General features: G+C 42.0%; 1 protein-coding gene across 2 annotated transcripts; it reads left to right on the forward strand.

The window, feature by feature from the left end:
* Positions 1-1,586: 1,586 nt before the first annotated feature.
* On the forward strand, positions 1,587-19,712 carry enoph1 (enolase-phosphatase 1). Of its 2 annotated transcripts, XM_048597127.1 has the most exons (6): positions 1,587-1,752; positions 6,486-6,587; positions 8,110-8,312; positions 11,924-12,056; positions 15,537-15,660; positions 18,185-19,712. In XM_048597127.1, exons 1-6 carry the CDS (start codon positions 1,669-1,671, stop codon positions 18,325-18,327), a joined length of 789 nt encoding a protein of 262 aa, XP_048453084.1. In that variant the 5' UTR covers positions 1,587-1,668; the 3' UTR covers positions 18,328-19,712. The 2 variants fall into 2 exon arrangements, with proteins under 2 accessions (XP_048453084.1, XP_048453090.1); XM_048597133.1 differs by lacking the exon at positions 6,486-6,587 and having other exon boundaries at positions 1,606-1,752.
* Positions 19,713-20,239: the final 527 nt, after the last annotated feature.

Consider the following 20,239-nt stretch of genomic DNA (forward strand, 5'->3'; position numbering starts at 1 on the left):
AATGGTATCAATGTGGATTTCACAAGTTTCAAAATCTCCCCTCCCCCCACCGCATCCCAAAACCAGTCCAACTCGTCCCTGCCTCCCTAACCTGTTCTTCCTCCCACCTATCCCCTCCTCCCACCTCAAGCCGCACCTCCATCTCCTACCGACCTACCTCATCCCGCCCCCTTGACCTGTCCGTCCTCCCTGGACTGACCTATCCCCTTCCTAACTCCCTACCTACACTCACCTTTCCTGGCCCCATCCCCGCCTCTTCGACCTGTTTGTTTCCTCTCCACCTATCCTCTCCTCTATCCCTCTTCTATCCGCCTCCCACTCTCTCCCTATTTATTTCAAAACCCCCTCCCCCTCCCCCTTTTCTGATGAAGGGTCTAGGCCCAAAACGTCAGCCTCTCTGCTCCTATGATGCTGCTTGGCCTGCTGTGTTCATCCAGCCCTGCACCTTGTTGTCTAAGTTACCTACTTATATGTGTTCATAACACAAAACACCTATCTGAGTCACTTAATTAAATTTCAGTTTCAGCTGGTTCTTAATTAAGCTGGTGTTCGACGGGAACCATTGAAAAAACTCTGCCAAGGCCACCTGGCCATTACAGAATTTCAAACTGTAGCTTTCAGTTTGATGCCAACTACAAAGACAAACTAGATTAACTTTGTGCAGAATAAAATAAAAATTTAGACTTTGTTACCTAGCCATACACTAATCACAATACATGTAACATCCTTGAGGCTGTATGGGAAAAGGTGGTTCCCTGAACAGATTGTCAAAGTTATTTGGCAGAATGCCTCATTGGCAGAACTTTCCAACAAGCACCAAGGTGTAGCTCAACTGATAATGACCTGTCAAACCCTGTGTGCACATCTTAAATTTCTGCACCACTGCCCTCTAGATGGCTGCAGTGGAGAAGAGAATGCTACATATCTCCTTCCAGAATGTGCTTTCGCAAAGAATGTCTGGAGAGAGTTACAGTAATTTTTGTTGAGGTTTGGACTGAGTAGCTCCTTGCTGTGGGTCTCTCTGGAATATACACTCCAAATGCTGTGAGAAAAGTAACAACTGAGCCTGGAGACCATCAACTCACTATGTGCTGAGGGATGCATTGAAATTGGGTAGCTACTGCAAAGGGGGAAGCTCACAGTCCACGGCCTTTCTGCCATAATATCTTGAGGGTCTTATAACTTGTACAACCTTTGGTAGCTTGTATTGGAATGTAAACAATTTCCTGTCATAAGTAGTAAATGTTCCAATATGGCACTCTAATGGGGGGGGGCACCAAAGGTACAATGCTCAAATGAGAAATGAAATTTTAATGTATTTTCTGTAACACTGGTCTTCAACTTTTTTTTGGAACTGATAGATAGTTTATGAAATAAAGTATACATTTGCAAAATAAATACTAGAACCTTAAGAGGAGTAGGTCAATAGCTGGGTATTCTATGGTGAGTTGACCCACCTTGTCACTCCTCAAAACGTTCTACCTCGAATAAGCTACAAGTTAGAATTTTGATGCAATAAGAAGAACAGAAGAACTGGATAGGGCGATAATTCCCTTTTCGGTTTTATGCCGGCTAACAGTTTCGCAGCGCCTTTAAGATGAGCAGAGCTGCGGCCTGCCAGCGGGGCTCTGGGTTGCAGTTTTCAGAAAGAACTGCAGATTCAGAGCAATGGTGCGCACTCTCGTTTCTCCGGCAGTCAATGCATTTCTGCTGGACATCGAGGGGACCACGACTCCCATCTCCTTTGTAAAGGTAAAGCGAACAAAACGAGCAGGAATTTCGTAACACGAGGCCTCCGTTTTAAAGAATACAAGTCGCGAGGGCTCTTTCCCTGCTACAATGAGGTGAACGTGGTGAAACGAGCCGGAGTTCGACTCGTTCGTGTTGGTCCTGCATGCAGTTACTGCAACAAGTTGAATATTGGCCTCTGCCACTCTAAGGCCAGGAGTAGCTGCACCAGGGCACTCATCGCCAAAATATTCCTAAAACTAAAGTTATGGGTCAAAATAGTCATAGGATGGCCACATTTCTCATTTGAGCTTTGCAATGCCCACGTAATGCTGTGTACATGTTGAAACTCACTGCCCCACTTAAGAGTCCTTAAATCTGCACAGAGCTTTCATGTCTCTTCATGCGAAAATACATACATAAGAACAAGGAGTAGGGCACCTAGTATTCAATAAGGTCTGATTAGTCCACGTGCCTCCTCATCTTTGTCTTAAATGAGCGCCTCCTTATTCTGAAACAAAAACCGAAGTTGCTGGAAAAGCTCAGCAGGTCTGGCAGCATCTGTGGAGAGAAATCAGAGTTAACGTTTCCGGTTCAGCGACCCTTCCTCAAAACTGCTTGTAATTAGGAAAAGTTATCTTTTTGCAGAAAATAGGCTGGAGGGCATAAGGAGTAAATGCTAAGTGGAGATAGAGACCAAAGAGAGAAGAACAGTTGGACAGACAAAGGTGTGAATAATGATCAGTCTGGGAGAGTGAATAGTTATGAGTGGCTAACATTGGGTGCTATGTAATAGCAGACCATGTGATAACAAGGCCTGGTGTGTGGGGGCTGGGGTGAGGACATAGGAGAAGATGCCTGAAGCCCCAAAATTGTTGAACTCCATATTGAGTTCAGAAGTGGGTAGAGTTCCCAAGCGGAAAGTGAGGTGCTGTTCTTCCAGCTTATGTGGAGCTGCACTGGAGCAGTGCAGCAAACCTGAAACAGACATTTTGGGCAGGGAACACGATGGTGTTTTGATGTTCCAGGCAACTTGAAGCTCAGGGTCTTTTTTGCGGATAGAAAGTAGATGTTCTGCAAAGCAATCACCCAATCTACGCTTTGTTTCCCCAATGTAGAGGAGGCCACGCTGTGAGCAGCAAATACAGTAGACTAGATTGTGTGAAGTGCAGGTAAAGCACTGCTTCACCTGGAAGGTATATTTGGGTCCTTGGCCTTGAGGAGGGAGAAAATAAACAGGCGGTGTTGCACCTTCTAGGGCTGCGGGGAAGATGCCATGGGGAGGGGGTGAGGTGTTGGGAATGAAGGAGGCATGGACGAGGGTGACCCGGAGGGAATGGCCCTTATGGAGAGCTGACTGGGGAGGGAAGGGGAATATGTCTGGTGGTGACATCCTGCTGGAGGTGGTGGAGACTGTGGCTAATGATCCTCTAAATGTGGATGCTAGTGGGATGGTAGGGGAGGACAAGGGGGACGCTATTGCTGATGTGGGAGGGAAGAGAGGGGGTGAGGACTGAAGTGCGAGAGATGGGTCAGACCTGGCTGAGGGTCTTATCAATTACACTGCTGGGGAATCCTCAGCTGAGGAAGAAGGTGGACATTTCAGAGGTACCCATGTCAAAGTTGGCAACATCAGAATAGATGTGATGGAGATGGAGGAACTGGGAGAGTGGAATAGAGTCCTTACAAGAAGCAAGGTATGAGGATGTATAGTCAAGGAAACTGGGAGTCGGTTGGTTTGTAGTGGATATTGATGGCTAGACTACCCTCAGAAACGGAAACAGAGATGTTGAGGAAGGGAAGGGAGGAGTCAGAGGTAGACCAGGTGAAGGTGAGAGTGGGGTGGAAATTGGAAGCGAAATTGATCAACTTTCCCAATTCTGGAAAAGAGAGGGAGGCAGCACCAATGATATCGATATACCAGTGAAAGAGTTATGGGTGGGGGTCCAGAATAGGACTGGACCAAAGGAAAGCCCTGAGACCATTCTGATGGGAGATGGATGTGTAAAGGGATTGCATGTCCATGGTAAAGAGGAAGCAGCTGGAGCCCACAAGCTATGCCCTCTGGTCCTGGACTCTCCCATAAGGGGAAACAACCTCTCCACATCGACCTGGTCAAGTCTTCCCATAAGAATCTTGTATGTTTCAATAAGCCCGCTTTTTCATTCTTCTAAACTCCAATCAGTACAGGACCAACCTACCCAACCTCTTCCCATTGACAGATGTTAAGCTAAATGGTCTACAGTTTGCTTTTTTAAAAATATTTCCTCCCTTTTGAATAAAGATGTTACATTAGCAGTTTTCCAATCCTCTGGGACCTTTCTAGAATCTAAGGATCCTTGCAAGTTTACTATCTGTGCATCACTATCTCTGTGGCTACTTCCTCAAAAGTCCTAGAATGCATTCCATCTCTATTTTCTTAAACATCTTCCATTGTTCCACTTCCTTCCATAAGCCTTAACTCTAAGAAATTCAAACATCTGCCCAGCTCAGCCTTGAATGTATTCAATGGCTTAACTTCCATTGTTCTCTGGAGTAAAGAATTCCAAAGACAGCAATCTTCTGTGAGTGGAATTTCTTTCTCATCTCTGTCTTAAATTGTAAACCACTTTGAAATGCTGTCCCCGAGTTCTGGGGTTCATGCTTGACTTTAAGCATTAGCTCTGTTTCTCTTCACAGATACTGCCAGACTTGCTAAGTTTTTCCAGTGCTTCCTGCTTTTATTTCTACCCTGTCACATTCTCCCAATCTCTCTTTCTTCTAAACTCCAATTACTTGAGGTTTAACCTACTCAACCCACTCAATCTGTCCTCAGGGGAAATCCCATTCATTCTAAAAATCAACCAAGTGAACCTTTTTTGAACTTCTTCCAGTGAAAGTATGTCCCTCCTTAAATAAGGAGACGATGTCCTATACTGATATAGCAAGACTTCCCTCCGTTTACACTCCATCTCCCTTGTAATAAAGACCAGCATTCCCTTTGCATTTTTAATTAGTTGCTGTGTCTGTAAAACCTGTCGAGTTATTTAGATGTCAAGGTTGTGTATTTACCAACAATTCTGCTGCCAATAGTTTAAAATATTTATTAAATAAGAAGAATTATATTTACAAAAGGACTGGAAGCTGGGCTTACCTACTCTATAACAAGTTACAATTCCCGGCGGAACTCTGTATTATAGTACAGATTACTTCATGGGGTGCATACATATCTACATATACTTAAACTTTAAAAGGTAAGCTTGTTCAGAACTTTCTGGATTCATCACTGGATTTCAATATAAGTCTAAAACACAAAGTTTGGGTTGTTTCTGAGACATGATTCTTTTTATGAATATTTTCAGTTTGATGTACACCAGCTTTTTGTAAAACACTGATCACAGAAAATGAAATGCTTCACAAGGGGTAGAAATGTAAAAATTGAGCAGAATTTTGGGTAAGACACAAGAGTTACTTCTAGAATTCTTAGAAGCACCTTTCAGATCTTTAGAATATGGCAACATGCTTCATAGCCAGTTTAACACTTTTGAACCAGTGTCATTGCAGGGGAAATTAGAATCATAAAATCCCTACAGTGGGGAAGCAGGTCATTGGGTCTGCGCCAACCCCTATGCCACATTTCCCATGGCTAATCCATCTAGCCTGCATGTCCCTGGATACAATGGGGCAATTTAGTATGGCTAATCCACCCAACGTGCACATCTTTTGGACTACAAGAGGAAACCCTCACAGAGGCAAGCAGCATGTGCAAATTCCACATGGACAGTCATCTAAGGCTGGAATTGAACCCCAGATCCTGGGCCTGTGAGACAGCAGTGCTAACTACAGTGCCACCATAGCATCGTGCTTAGTTTTGGAAGGTAATTTCAGAGACAGGATCATAATTGCTCAAAGATCTCTTTGCAGTTCTGAAGCAGAGGGGGCATATAATACCAGTAACCTGGAGTTAGGGATTGAAGAATGTGCACTGAATCTCATGTATCATAGAGCTAAATAAGGTTACATAGAGAGTTCAAACGAGGGACGAGGATCTTAAAGTAAGTGTGTTGCGGTGCAGATGTAATCAGTAATGATTTATGAATCAAAAGTTCTACATTTTGTGAAGTTTCTCGTGGTAAGTGAGGTCAAAAAATAGATAAGGGTTTTTGCAGCAGAGGGGTGAATTAAGGATGGAAGCAAGCAATGTCTAGAAATGAACAGGGGGAAACTTGGTGCTAATCCCCCCCATATGTGGTGTAGGAAGCACAATTCAAGATTAGAGAATGCACATCAAAGTATTGCCAAGGTCTGAATTTCTGTTATAGAATCCCTGCAGTGTGGAAGCAGGCCATTCAGTCCACACTGACCCTCTGAAGAGCATTCTACTCAGACCCACCCCATCCCTGTAACCCTACATTTCCCATGGCTAACCCACCTAGCCTGCACATCCCTGGACACTATGGGCAATTTAACATGGCCAATCCATCTAACCTGCACATCTCTGGACTGTGGGAGGAAAGCAGAGCACCCAGTAGAAACCCACACAGACAGAGGGAGAATGTACAAACTCCGCACTGTCACCCAGTGCTGGAATGAAACCCAGGTCCCTGGCACTTTGAGGCAGTAGTGCTAACCACTGAGCCATCATACCACCCTATGGGTGGTGATTTGTAGCAAAAGCACTTTGCAAGCCATTATTAATTCTCAGCAATTTATTTTTGCATACGTTGGGCTTGCTTGTGCTGTATAAACTAATGTGTGTGTATGTATTTTTAAATTAGGATGTTTTGTTTCCTTACATCAAAGAAAATGTGAAGAGCTACCTCCATACACACTGGAATGAGAAGGAATGTCAGGAAGACATTGACTTTTTGAGAAAACAGGTATATCTGACAGGTCAGATTATTACTCCCTAGATAACTGTCACCTCGAGGGATAAGTAATATTTTGCTGAACTGAATGCAATAAAGGGGAAATGTGTTGCAAACCTGATGGAGGGATGGAAGGCTGCATTTGCTGCCAGCTTAGCTGCACCCGCTGTTGTCACAGCCCAGCAGTAGTGACCCTGCAGGACTTGGGTAATGGCTTCTATGACAGAATTTGATAATCAGTGTACCTCCTGCTAACACAGTTCATCAGGAATTCAGGGCAGTTTACACTATCACAGTGTGTCCACATCAGACTGGAACTGGTCCTGGTGCTTCCCGTTGTTACTACTTCTCTCTTCACTGCCTTTGCTGCTCCTTTTGATCCCCTAACCCTTGGTGCCCTCATTTGAGACAGTGACACACTGAGGGCTCTCCTCTGGGTCAATCATTTTGTAATTCATTTTAGGGACACTAAGCTACTGTATTAAGTAAACTTACATTTAAAATATAACATGAAATTACACGTAGTTTGACAGTCCCTTTAACCTAACTACTAAGAAATACTGATATAAACATTATAAAGGGCTGTGTTTTCTGCCTCCACAACTACAGGGGGTACACTCATGCCCCAGGCAGTTGCATTTCTGTGATGTCACTACCAATGTTGCAGTAGCAAGGTGTCTGCACCAAACAATAACAGCAATAACATGAGTGTCTCACAAATATTTTAAAAGGATTAAAAACCTGGATCACAATTTGACCACTGTCTCACTCCAAACACTTGCCTGTCTTGCTCCTGACCACTTGTTGTCCCCATCTGGCTTATTGCTGTGCTACCCCCCTGTTCACTGCCCCTGAGAGTGAGTGAACCTGTGAGTGGGGTGAGGGAGGTGACAAGGTTTTGGAAGATTATCAGGAATGTGAGGGAAAATTATTTCGAAGGTACTGTCAGATCAGCCATGATCTCATTGAATGGCAGAGCAGCCTTGAAGGGCTGAATGGCCTACTCATGTTTCTGAGTTGACTGCAAATATGCTGTTCTATCACCTTTGTAATATTTTGTAGGCAATAGCATACTTGAAGTGATGGAAGGAAGTAGCCTCTCCACTGTTACTCAGTTCTAGCCAGGTAGATTCTGTCTCAGACCATTCAACTGAATCTTCCCTCTACAGTGCTGAAATAGTCTATTTAATCAATGTTCCCAATTCCACCTCTGTTTTCTTTTGTCCTTCCCTTTCTTTACTGAATTCCTGGTAGACAGGAACATCAACATCTGAATCCTTCCCTTCTTTAAACTTGCTGTCTCTGATTCCCAATACAGAAGTCCTTAGTGTTTATTCATGCCTTCAATTTAATTTTTCATGCATTGTGCGTTTATGTGCACATATTTCAAAGCTATCTTTGATTGTCTTATGTTAATACCCCCACCCCAACCCATGTTCCCTACAATTTCTGAACTATTTTATATGCTAAAGCTTATTTTTTCTCATTTGGATACCTTGTGTAACTTCTGTAATGCTTCTTTTATGTGTCCTAGGCTAAAGATGACAAGGAATTAGAAGGAGCAGTGCTAATTCCAGAATGGTGTTCAGGAGAGAATGCTGACAAGGAACAAGCTCTTGAAATAGTGACAAATAACGTCTTGTGGCAGATGTCCCAGGACAGGAAGACAACAGCTTTGAAACAGCTGCAGGGTCACATGTGGAGGGAAGCCTTTCTACATGGAGAAGTAAAGGGAGAGTAAGTGATTTAAAAGGTGTACATTATGGAACAAATTGCATTTGATCCCACAAATAGAATCAGAAGGTGCAATCTTACCATTTTTTAGCTCCGTGCGAGTCATGTGGAGTTTGGTGGAGTGATTAACGTGGCAAAGCCAAGCAAGTGTTTGCACTGTATCTTACCAAATTTGCCACGTTAATTGCCATTTGAACCCTCGCAGTGAGAATCATGTCCTGCACCTGTCCCATTTCACCGCTCCCAGTGCAACTTGGTACTCACTAGAGACCACAGAATTGACTGGCATCCCTGGTGCCAGTGACACCTTTCAAAAGCCATTATGCATCTGGACCAGCACTGTCAGTCTAGAGCTACCCTGCATGGTTCCTGATATTTGCCCCAGACGTAGCAGACAGGGAGATATCAGCACTCGACTTTATGGGCAGGATCCTGGAGATCCTGCTGGATGGGGCACTGCAGAGGTGGGACATTCTCTTCCTCAGGACCAGCAATGGAGGTCACAACACCAGCTCATACCAACCTGGTTCAAGGTTGCCACCCGGATCAGTGCAGTTTTAACCATCTGGAGGAATACCCAGCACCGCAGGAAGAAGGTCAATGACTTTCTCTGCTCGCCAGGGTAAGTGCCACCATCTTCAGTCCGATACCTTACACTCACTCTATCTCTGCTACTGTACCCACCTCCCGCCAAGACTCATGCCCTATCACTCTCACTATTGCCTGCAAACCTCCCCACCTCACTTTCACCCACTCCAACCCCTGACACCACTAATATGCCCTCTGTGCTGCCTACTCACTTGCTCGGGATACCTCCCCACCTGCACCAACAGTAACGGCTGTGCCACCCACTTTCATCTCCCTGAATACCAGCCGCTGTCTCATTCCAGGAGGAAAGTTGCTGACAGTCAGGCAGAAAGAGTCTAGGCAAGTGGTAGGCTGTTCTTCTTTCCGCTCCTCATGACAAAGAATCCTGACTCTGCCCTGAGTGAAGACTACTCCCTTGACTTGACTGAGGCTTGTTGATAACTGTGCAAGCTTCCTGGCTCTGTATCTGTGTTAAATGACATGGCAAGAACTTGTAACATGAAGCTGATCTGTCTGGCTGAGGGGGAAAGGCAAGGCAAGCAAGACAGGCCACTATGAACATCCACCCTGTATCCTGAGCCTGTGCACCCTGATGTAGACTCCTCAACCTGGGAACACAGATTGATGGGAACACCACCACCTGCAAGTTGTCCTCCAAGCCACTCACCATCCTGACTTGGAAATATATCATCATTCCTTCACTGTCAATGGGTCAAAATCCTGAACCTCCGTCCCTAATGGCATTGTGGCTGTACCTACACGAAATAAACTGCAGCGGGTTGAGAAGGCAGCTCATCAGTACCTTCTACTAGGAATGGACAATAATTGCTGGCCCAGCCAGCAATGCCCACACCTCGTGAATAAATAATTTAAATAAAATCCTCCCTGCATCTGGTCTGTCCAGCCCTGTTATAATTTTATATGTTTCAATCAGGTCCTCTCTCATTGTTCTAAACTGTATTGAATACAGGTCTAGTCAAACCAATCTCTCCCCATATGCCAGTTCTGCCATTCCTGGTATCAGCCGAGTGAACCTTAGCTGCAGTCCCTCTGTGACAAGGATATCCTTTCTTACATAGAGAGACCAAAACTGCATGCAATAACTCCATGTGTGGTCTCTTCAAGGCCCTGTATAACTGCAGTCAGACCTCCCCACTTCTGAACTCTGATCCTCTTGCAATGAATACCATTTACCTTTCTAATTGCTTGCTGTGTCTGCATGTCTACTTTCATTGGTGTCCAGGAAAACCCAGATTCGTTTATACATCCACATTTCCCAATACACAGTAATTTAAATGAAACTCTGTCTTTCTGTTTGTCACACTGAAGTGTATAACCTCACCTTTAGCCACATTGAACTGCATCTGCACTCACTAAACTTGTCTGAATCACCTTGAAGCCTCCTTGCATTCTTCTCACAACTCAATCCCACCGAGTTTTGTGATGGCAGCAAAATTGGAAATGTTGCATTTGGTTTCCTCTTCAGGTCATTTATAAATATCGTGAATAGCTGGGGCCCAAGCACTGATCCTTGTGGTACATGATTAGTCACTGCCTGCCACCCGGAAAAGGACCCATTTATTCCCACTGTCTATTTTCTATATGTCTATCAATTCTCAATCCATGCCAACATATTACCCTTTTCCCATGTGCCTTAATTTTGTCCATTAACCTCTTATGTAGGAAAGCCTTCTGAAAATCCAAGCATACCACATCCGCTGGTTGTCCCTTATCCGTTCCTCCAGTTACATCCTCAAAAAACTCCAGTAGATTTATTAAACATGATTTGCCTTTCTTAAATCCATGCTGGTTTGTCCAACCCTGTTAATGCTTTCCAAATGTTCTGCTATCACGTCTAGTATAAAGTAGTGGACAGGGACATATCTGTGGATATTCTTTATAAGGACTTAAGAAGGTATTTGATAAAGCTCCACATAAGGGTAGGAACTCACAGAACTGAGGACAAATTACTGACAGGGCTGGGAAATTGGTTGAGTGGCATGCGACAGATGTAGGGATAATGGGCAAGAACTCAAAATTGGCAGGATGTGATCTGTGGTGCCCCATAAAGGCCTGTGTTAAGGTCTCAATTATTCATATTATTTGTTGACAGCTTGGTAATGCCACAGAAAGTCATATATCCAGATTTACTGATGGCACAAAGTTAGGCGGCACTGTAGACAGTGTAGATGATAGCATAAGATTACAAAGGGATACTGATAGACTAAGTGAGTGGGAAAAACTGTGACAAGATGGAGTTCAATGTAAGCAAGTGTGAAATTATCCATTTTGAATTAAAAAAGAGTAGATCAGGGTTTTTCTAGATGGTATGAAGTTAAATACAGTGGATGTCCAAAGAAACTTGGGTGTTCAGGTGTGCAGATCTTTAAAATGTCATGAACAGGTGCAGAAATAACCAAGAAATCTAAAGGAATGCTGGCCTTTATAGCTAGAGTCCTAGGGATGCAGAGTTATGCTGCAGTTATACAAAACCCTGGTTAGATCCCATTTGGCGTACTGTGAGTAGATCTCGGCACCACACCTTAGGAAGGATATATTGGCCTTAGAGGAAATACAATGTAGGTGTACAAGAATGATACCTGGACTCCAGGGGTTAAATTATCAGGAGAGATTATGCAAATTATACCTGTTTTCTCTAGAATTTAGAAGTTTAAGGGGTAATCTAATCGAAGTCCTCAAGATACTAACAGGAAAAGACAGGATAGATAAAGATTAACTATTTCCACTGTTCCAGACCTAGAGGGTGATATTGGATTGTGGTTGGCTGTGATAACCTTTCAGTCCTTGCTATCTGGGCTTGCCGACACTGAAATGGCTACTGGGATTCTGGTAACCTTCTGGTATCTTACCCATGAAATCAGACACTCACAAGGGTCAGTGCTGTTAAGGAAAAGAAAATTGAATAGGAAACAATTCCGAATGGAGCAATGGCTAATTTTTTTGAATAGATGCGAATTACTATTGTGTTTTAACATTCCTCTTTATTATTGTTGAATGTGAGTCAGAGTGTATAAAGATGTTGCTCCAGCAATTAAAGAGTGGAGAAAGGAAGGCAAGAAGGTGTACATCTACTCTTCAGGCAGTGTGGAAGCTCAGAAGCTTCTGTTTGGATACTCTGTCGAGGGAGACCTGTTGGAGGTAGGAAACCTTTGTTTGTTGCACTTGTCCTTACTGATAGTGTGGTTTCCTCAACCAGTTCATCAGTGTGAAAATATACTGGCACTGCTCAGACTGGAAATTAAAACGAAAATCTGCAAAGGTTCAGGCATTCCGAGCTCTTCTAGGTCAGCTGGTCAATGCAGTAGATGAGATGCTTAGACATAAAGACTAGAAAGATCCCAACTACCATTGCTGGAGCGTGCTGAGAAAAGCTTGCCCGGAAAGCTAACACCATACAACACAAACCAGAAGATCAAAACCTAATGGTGACCATTGTTGATGGTTGTAAAACAAATCCATCATGTGGATAAATGACTTTTAGGGAAGGAAATCTGCTATCCTTGTTGAGTCTGGCCTACATGTGCTTCCAGATCACACTAATACGATAAATCTTAACTGGACTAAACATTTAGGAATTCTCACTGGGGACATGCAGCCAGAACTGTCTGCCAAGATGCCTTAGAGCTGGGGGTGGTGAATCAAGGCGGGTTGGATGAAGTCAATGCAAATATCCTGACTCGAAATAAGGAACAGGGTTGCTGCTGTTAGGAGAAAGGAAAAGTGTTCTACCACTTTCCAAACTTTCTTTTGATTTTATTAAACCACATCTCTTGGGTGGTACCATTGGAAACTTTTTACACAATTGTCATATTTTCGCTCAGCACAGTCTTAAAAGGTGGAGCTAAAAACTGAGGAGCAGCAATATCTCAGCGAAGATAACCAGATGAAGGTGTTCATGAGCTGTTAGGGTGTTTCTCAGTGAATTCAGTAACTGTGTATATAACAGACAGACTTGTTTTACTAAGAGTCTTCCATCTAGTATTTCCTTATAGCAGCTGAAGATTAATTGAATCCAAACTTCTAATTTTCTGATCTTCATGAAGTTGATATCACACCAAAAAACAAATGTCTGTGAGGGATCTGGTCGTTTAGTAATAATGTCACTGACGTGGTAATCTAAAGGCCCGGGCTAATCTTCTAGTGATTCAAATCCTACCATGGTAGATGATGAAATTTGAATTCAATTAAAAATAACCTGGAACTTAAAAAAAAAGTCTAACGGTGACCATTGTTGATGGTTGTGTAAAACAAATCCATCAGGTTGATAAATATCTTTTAGGAAAGGAAATCTGCTATCCTCGTTGAGTCTGACCTACATGTGCCTCCAGATCACAGTAAGTCTTAAGTGCCTTCTGAAATGGCCAATCAATTCCAGAGCAATTAGAGATGGGCAGCAAATGCCAGCTTTGCCAGTGATACCAACATCCTGTGCAAGAAAAAAATATGCTGACATGCAATGTTTCCCCATAGGGAGGAAGTGGCGTAGTGGACTAGCATTCCACACATCCAGGTTCTGAGAACACAGATTCAAATCCCACCATGGCAGATGGTGAAATTTTAATTCAATAAAAAATTGGAATTTAAAAGCTAGACTAATGGTGATTTATAAGCACTATCGATTGTTGTAAAAACCAATCAGGTTCACTAATCTCCTTTAGGGAAGGAAATCAGCCATCCTTAATGCCCTGGCCTACATGAGACCACAGCCCCACAGCAATATGATTGACAAAAATATTGGCCTTCCCAGCAATGCCTACATTCCATGAACAAATTATAAAAAAAAGGCAAAGAATTCTTTGCACAGAAATGAAAGTTACAAGTTTCTTTCGTAGAGTCTGAAGCTCTCATACTTTCAAGGAATACTGGTCATGCAAGTAAGTCTGAAACCCACTTAAATTTGTGAAAATCCTTCTTTTTAGTGATGTTGTTTATCTTTGAAACAGTGCTTACTTGATGTACATGTGCAGTTTAGTTTTACCCAGTGTGGTAGATATTCCTTGGGTTATTTGGAAGCCTTAGTTTCTGTAGGACAAATTCTTTTCCTTATATTACATGACATGACATTTGTAGAGATGTCTTTGGTACAGGAGACATAAAGGTCTCTAAAGCAGACTGTTTAATATTGAGTAGAGTGACAATAATATTTCAGATTATTGCATTTGAAATTCCCCATCATTTGTTAGTAGCATGTTCCGACACTCCACCCCTCCCACGCCCCAAAACAGAAGTCCCTATTCCTTTGTATTTTTCATTTCAAAAATACACTTTATTCATAAGAAGTCTTTATATACAATAATAGTCACTAGAGCAGTTCAACTCTGTACAGTCTTTACATATGGAGAACAAACAAATGCAAGGCATTTCTTACTTATATAAGATGATATTTACATATATGTGAGGCACCAGGAGGGCCCAATCAGACCTGACAGCAATCAAGACTCATAAAACAAGTACTGGCATGGCGAGAAGAGAAAAATGGAATGTTAAGCCCGTGGAAGAAACTAATGCCTGGGTGTAATGATGCAAATGACACAAAACAACCCAAAAGGAAAATATCAATGAAAAGCCTAACTTCTACCTTTTAAGGTTTTGAGAATACAACCAAAAATGAAAGACTCAAGCCAGAACCCCTTTCTATGTGTTAAAATGAGAGCAGTGAACCCATCCTTAAACACTGTGTAGATTGCTACTCTGCTTAGTAGTCCCTTGCCCATTCCTGCCCAACTTAGTGATCTAGTCCAGGGGGTTTTAAGTGAATTGATGTGAAATCATTCGAAAATAAATCCTACAAATTGCTACTATTCTTTGATACCACTGGTGCTGCTACTGGTGACAGCATAGGCACTGCGACTGCATGTGGCAGTGGGTGTGCCACCTGCAATTGCAGTGGCACCAAATGCAGCCCTTTTTAAATACTGTCTTTCCTTTCATTCCTATCAATCTTAAATAGTTCTTGGATTCAATTTTCAAGCAGCAATCAGTCAGCTGAACATAGCTGGAGGAATGGTTGTAGGGGGTTGTAGGGTTGTAGGGGTTATGAAGAAGGGTCTAGGCCCAAAACGTCAGCTTTCCTGCTCCGCTGATGCTGCTTGGCCTGCTGTGTTCATCGAGCTCTACACCTTGTTATCTCTTGAATGGTTGTAGGTCCTGGTATCCCTGGTCCACAGTTCTTGCTGCTGATCACAACTTCCAGCACAGGCTGAAGGTTAATCTGTACATCAAGCAAGGACAAGGTCAGTGTCTACGGAACAGGGCCCAGTAGGAGTCAGTGCTCTCAAGACAGGATGAAATAAACGATCATCATTTATTCCCTAATAAAATAATGACAAACAGTACAACTAGGTTTAGCAGTTAAATGTAAAACAATACAGTTGGCCAGTAGAGATAACAAGGTGTAGAGCTGGATGAACACAGCAGGCCAAGCAGCATCAGAGGAGCAGGAAGGCTGACGTTTTGGGCCTAGACCCTTCTTCAGAAAAATTGGCCAGTATATGGTTTAGAAATGCAACAAGCTGTTGACATTGAGTGGTGTAAAGTAGTGATGAATCTAAAGTTTTAACAAAGTACATATCTAAAGGTGAAAGTGATGAATGTATGGCATTTGTTTCATCCTCACAGCTTTTTGATGGCCATTTTGACACAAAGATTGGATCCAAAGTAAAAGCTGAAAGCTACAGAGAAATTGCTAAAAATATTGGTTGTTCCACAGACAACATACTTTTCCTAACAGATGTGACAAAAGGTACATATCTATTCAAATATTTATTGCTTGTTTTTGCAACTTATTTGAGTGTTCAGTGACATTTCTGTGGGGAACGAAAAAAGAACGAATAAGAGCTGCTAAGATGTGAGATAGCAGTGTATTGGTAATGTTACTGGACATCAAAGACCCCGGCTAATGCCCACAGGACGAGTTCAATGGCCAATGTGATGGCTGGTGGAATTTAAATTCAAAAAACAAATCATGAATACAAAGCTAGTCTCAATATTTTTGTTGCAACAATTCTGAGATTCTGTTTTGAAGAAGAAAATGTGCAGGTTATGGGGAGAAGGTTGGAGAGTGGGATTAAGTGAAATGCTCAATCAGATGCTAAGCAGACACAGTGGGTCCATCTTTCTGATAAGTGGTAATCTCATGCAGATTGCAATTCTGCTCTTATTTGTATGTAATGGAAGACCTCTACAGGACAGGAGATTCCGATCAGGGCTCCTCCAGGACCCTTCCTTCCGTCTGACAATTCTCTCGTAGCACAGTACAATCGGCAGAAGGCAAACCATGCCCTCTTTCACAGAAGTCAGCTGCCATCTGCTAAAGTTGAAAAGACTAGAATGATACAGTAACATACGAACAGTCCATACATGTGGTAAGTTTGAGGTTGGTGTCGAGGGGCTGGTGCCAGATAGGTAGGACCCTCTAAGTAGGGTGCCATTTGGTATGGTGTAGTGTAACAGGAAGTCAGGTGCCAGATGTGATGGTGTGCCAAGAGGGTAGGTAGTGTGCCAGTTTAGTAGTATAGAATGCCAAATAGGTAGGGTACCAGTCTAGTCGGGTGCAAGTCTGTGATTCTGTCTTAAAGGTAGGTTGGTGTTGGTGAGAGATTCTGAGTGTGGGGGACCAGGAGCGTGGTGTGGCAGCAGGGTTGGACAAACGATGCTTTCCAGCAGACTTTCACGGGAGGTGGGGGCGAGAGTTGGATTGGATCCAGAGCTGAGAACCAATTGGAGTGGAGGCTGATAATGGGTAAGAGTATGGCTGTGGGTCAAGAGGATGGGAAGGGTGATGCTGGGTGCCTGAAGGGGGTGGGAAAGGGCGAATGAGTTTGGAGTGGGGTGGGTGTAGGGGGACATGTCAGATGCTGAGCAGGGTCGGGGTGTTGAGTCTGGTGAGGGGTCAGAATCTTGTGCTATAAGGGTTCCGGGGGAGTTGTTGTTGGGAATGTGAGATTAGTAATGGGATCTCCTTAATAATTAGTCGGAAGTTAGACTATGTATTTAATACTCTAACTTTTCCTGAATAACTAGTTCATTAAATTAATTGGAACTTTTTGAATGCTCCAATTTAGATGGACATTCACGGTAGATTCCAAGAGTAGAGGAATTGGCCAACAGAATCTTCAATTTCTTGGGCAATTCCTTCAGAGTCTGCAATGATGGGGGTTTTTCGGGGTCTCCGTACACAACTCCATTCTACACTGGAGTAATGACTGGCCATCAGAAATTCCAGGCCATTGGGCTGAATGGCCTCCTTGTACACTGTCATAATTGGTTTTTTTTGGAAAGGATGCATTCGAGTGAGTAGAGTGCAATGATCTTGCCTGTATTGGCAAATCTTGAATAGTAACAGTGCTTAAAGTAGCAGGTTTGAAATAAATCAATAATATGTATTATTTTGTACGGATAGATTGTGGTACTGACTTTAAAGAGCTGGCATTTTTTTGAAGTGCAGGGAATTCGCTCAGTGTTTTGGTCAGCATTTCTCCCTCAACTATTACCACCAGAATACAGATTAACCATTTATTCATTCTGTTTATACAATTTTTGTTTGCAAATTGGCCGCCACATTTGCCTCCTGAACAGTTTACTGACACTTCTGAATCGTCATTCATTGCACACAATGTATCTAGGGTGTTTGGTGTGATATGTAAATGCAAACATTTCTTCTACATTCCAACAACAGATCACATCCCAAGTATTAACAAACCACTGGCAAGGTTTAATACAATACTATTTAGTTAACATCAGTGAGCCTTGTGATTTATGTTCACAATTATAACATTCGCCTTGTCATAGTTTCAAGTCAAAAAGGGGTCAATAAGAATTTATTGGACTATCATTGATTTAATGTGCTAAAGATTAAAGGATATTTATTTTATCAAGTGTTTGCTTTTTTTTTATATTTGCAAACAAATAGTTGATGACCTAACGTGTATAACTTTGAGATTATTCTCATGTCATTCTCATGTCTGAAATTTAAGATAAAACACTTGTGAAAAAGTCAAGAGACAACAAGGTATGAAAAAGTCATACCAGACTTGAAATGTTAACTGTTTCTTCCTGCACAGATGCTGCCAGACCTGCTGAGTTTCTCCAGCACTTTGTGTTTGTTTCATTACTTCAGCTTGAATCTTGTTTCCTGTGGCTCATTGCAATTGTGTGCATTTATTCACAAGCACTGAGAGATTTGTTGTCATTCGTCCATATGTTTAGCGTTTTAGTTTATTATTTTATTGGCCCTGTAAATTTTGCTTTTTTAAATATTCTATCAGAGGCAAGGGCTGCGGAAGAAGCAGGAGTTCAAGTGATTCTTGTGGTGAGGCCTGGAAATGCAGAGCTGACAGAAGAAGAAATGTCTTGTTCTATTATCACCTCTTTTGGTGAACTCTTACTATCCGATCCCAAAGCAAACTGAGCAGCTTCAAAGTACAATCAAAAGGATTTACTAAAACCATTTCTCAGCAAGGATTTTCATAAATTTGTTCTAATCATGAGAAAAGCATTTACAATAAGTTTGTTTTCTACAAAAAGATTACGAGAAAGATTAGGACAGTGGCTTGTGATTACTTTCTCTTGTATGTTAAGCTTATGATTTCGGTATTGCTGCTATGGAAAGGTATTGGCTACATAAAGAGGTAATGACGTCGCAAGATGAACAGGAAAATTCAGATGAGAAGTTGGTCCAGGCTACTATCCACACGAGAAGGAACTAGATAATCTACCTTTTCATCAAACGTGCAATTACGGAGATATGCTGTTTTAGGGAAACGTTAAATTTGTGTATCTACTTGAAATGTGAAAAATCCCTAATTGTGCAGTTTGATTTTGTACTTTTACACATTGTTGTGACTGGAAAAACCATTTTGGACTGTAAAGAGGTGAAGCTGAAATGTCTGTGATTTTAATGGGATCAATTTAACATACTTAACTGAGTATATAACACTTCTGGTAAAAATACATTAAGCAATGCTAACAATATCAGAAAGAGAAATAGACATTTGTTTAAACTCCAGTTTTTAACAAAGTATATTTAAATAATTCTAATAAATCTTTAATGCTTAGTTAAGCTTTTCATTTAAAAAAAACGTTTTTTTACTACTTTCTCTGCTTTGGGAAGCTCATGTTATGAACCTCCTCTTCTGAATTATAGAAGACCTGTGCAGTACAAGCCAGGACAAATTGTACTTTGTATATTAATTTCAGTCTGTTTCAGTGCTCTTATTTCAGAATCTGGAGGTCATGGGTTCAAGCATCTCTTCCAAGACTGTACATAGAATCTAACTTTAGCACTGGAATGTGAGAGTGACTCAGTGTTCACAGTGCTAGTTTTTGAGGTAAAAACACTAAATCTGCCTTCTCCTGGGAAGATCCTGTGTCACTATATCTGAGGAGCAAATGTTTTGCCAGTTTCTAAGGGAATAGTCATCCATCAACCATTGTCAATCACTAAAGCAAATCATATTTTTTTTGGTATTACTGTCTGTAGTGCCTTGTGTGAAAACTAGCTGCTGTGTGCCTTCAACTAGAACAGTGATTACATTTCAAAAGTATGTCATTGGCAATGATGTGCATTGGGAGAGCCTGAGGATGTGAAAGCTGCTGTCGAAGTGCAAGTTCTTTCCTGCCATAACAAACTCCTTTAAGGAGCTCCACCTTGTGGTTTCACTTTTAGCAAGTTACAACAGAGTTCCACAAATCAGAAAAGTATATTGTGAGGAGTATTTTTGTACAATTTGAGCTTTGAACACACTTTCCAGTTAAGTAAATTTAAGTAAAGAAATATATACATAATGTGTGAACTGTTAGATTTTGCATGCTGTAAGATGTTTTGTACACATTTTCTTGTGTTTTAAGAGTAGAATTTTCCTAATAATTGTTGAATGGTAGTAGAATTGGTCTTGTGCCTGAATCCAGGACATGAACCCGTGCTGGGCACATGGCATGTACCTATAAAGACCAATGGCGACAACATAGGGGACTGCTGCACTCTTCTCATATCTTCATTGCCAATGTGCTGTGGGCCCCAGTTACAGCCCCAGAGGTTTCAAGGGGGGTTGGTGTAATGGAGACTACTGGATAATTGAATGTAGAGCTATGTGGAGCACTTTTATTCCTTCCAGCAATATAATAGTTAGGATAAAAATTAAAACATTAGCGACAGCATCGTTCGCAGATTTCAAACTTGCAGTATGCCAAGTGCATTCAGTTCAAAATCTCATGGATAAATTTATAGCCTCATGTATGGCTGACACATTGTTCTTCTGTGCTGCTAATGCATATAGGTATAGGAATAGACCATTCTTCTTTTCAAACCTGTTCCACCATTC

This window comes from Rhincodon typus, chromosome 1 (assembly GCF_021869965.1).
Source record: "Rhincodon typus isolate 14 chromosome 1, sRhiTyp1.1, whole genome shotgun sequence".
Lineage (NCBI taxonomy): Eukaryota > Metazoa > Chordata > Chondrichthyes > Orectolobiformes > Rhincodontidae > Rhincodon > Rhincodon typus.

Excerpts from the sequence above, each read along its gene's own strand:
- enoph1 (XM_048597127.1), top strand. The coding sequence starts at position 1,669 with ATGGTGCGCACTCTCGTTTCTCCGGCAGTCAATGCATTTCTGCTGGAC. Across the intron at positions 1,753-6,485 it reads CTCCCATCTCCTTTGTAAAG|GATGTTTTGTTTCCTTACAT; the intron begins GTAAAGCGAACA and ends TTTTTAAATTAG. Across the intron at positions 8,313-11,923 it reads CATGGAGAAGTAAAGGGAGA|AGTGTATAAAGATGTTGCTC; the intron begins GTAAGTGATTTA and ends AATGTGAGTCAG.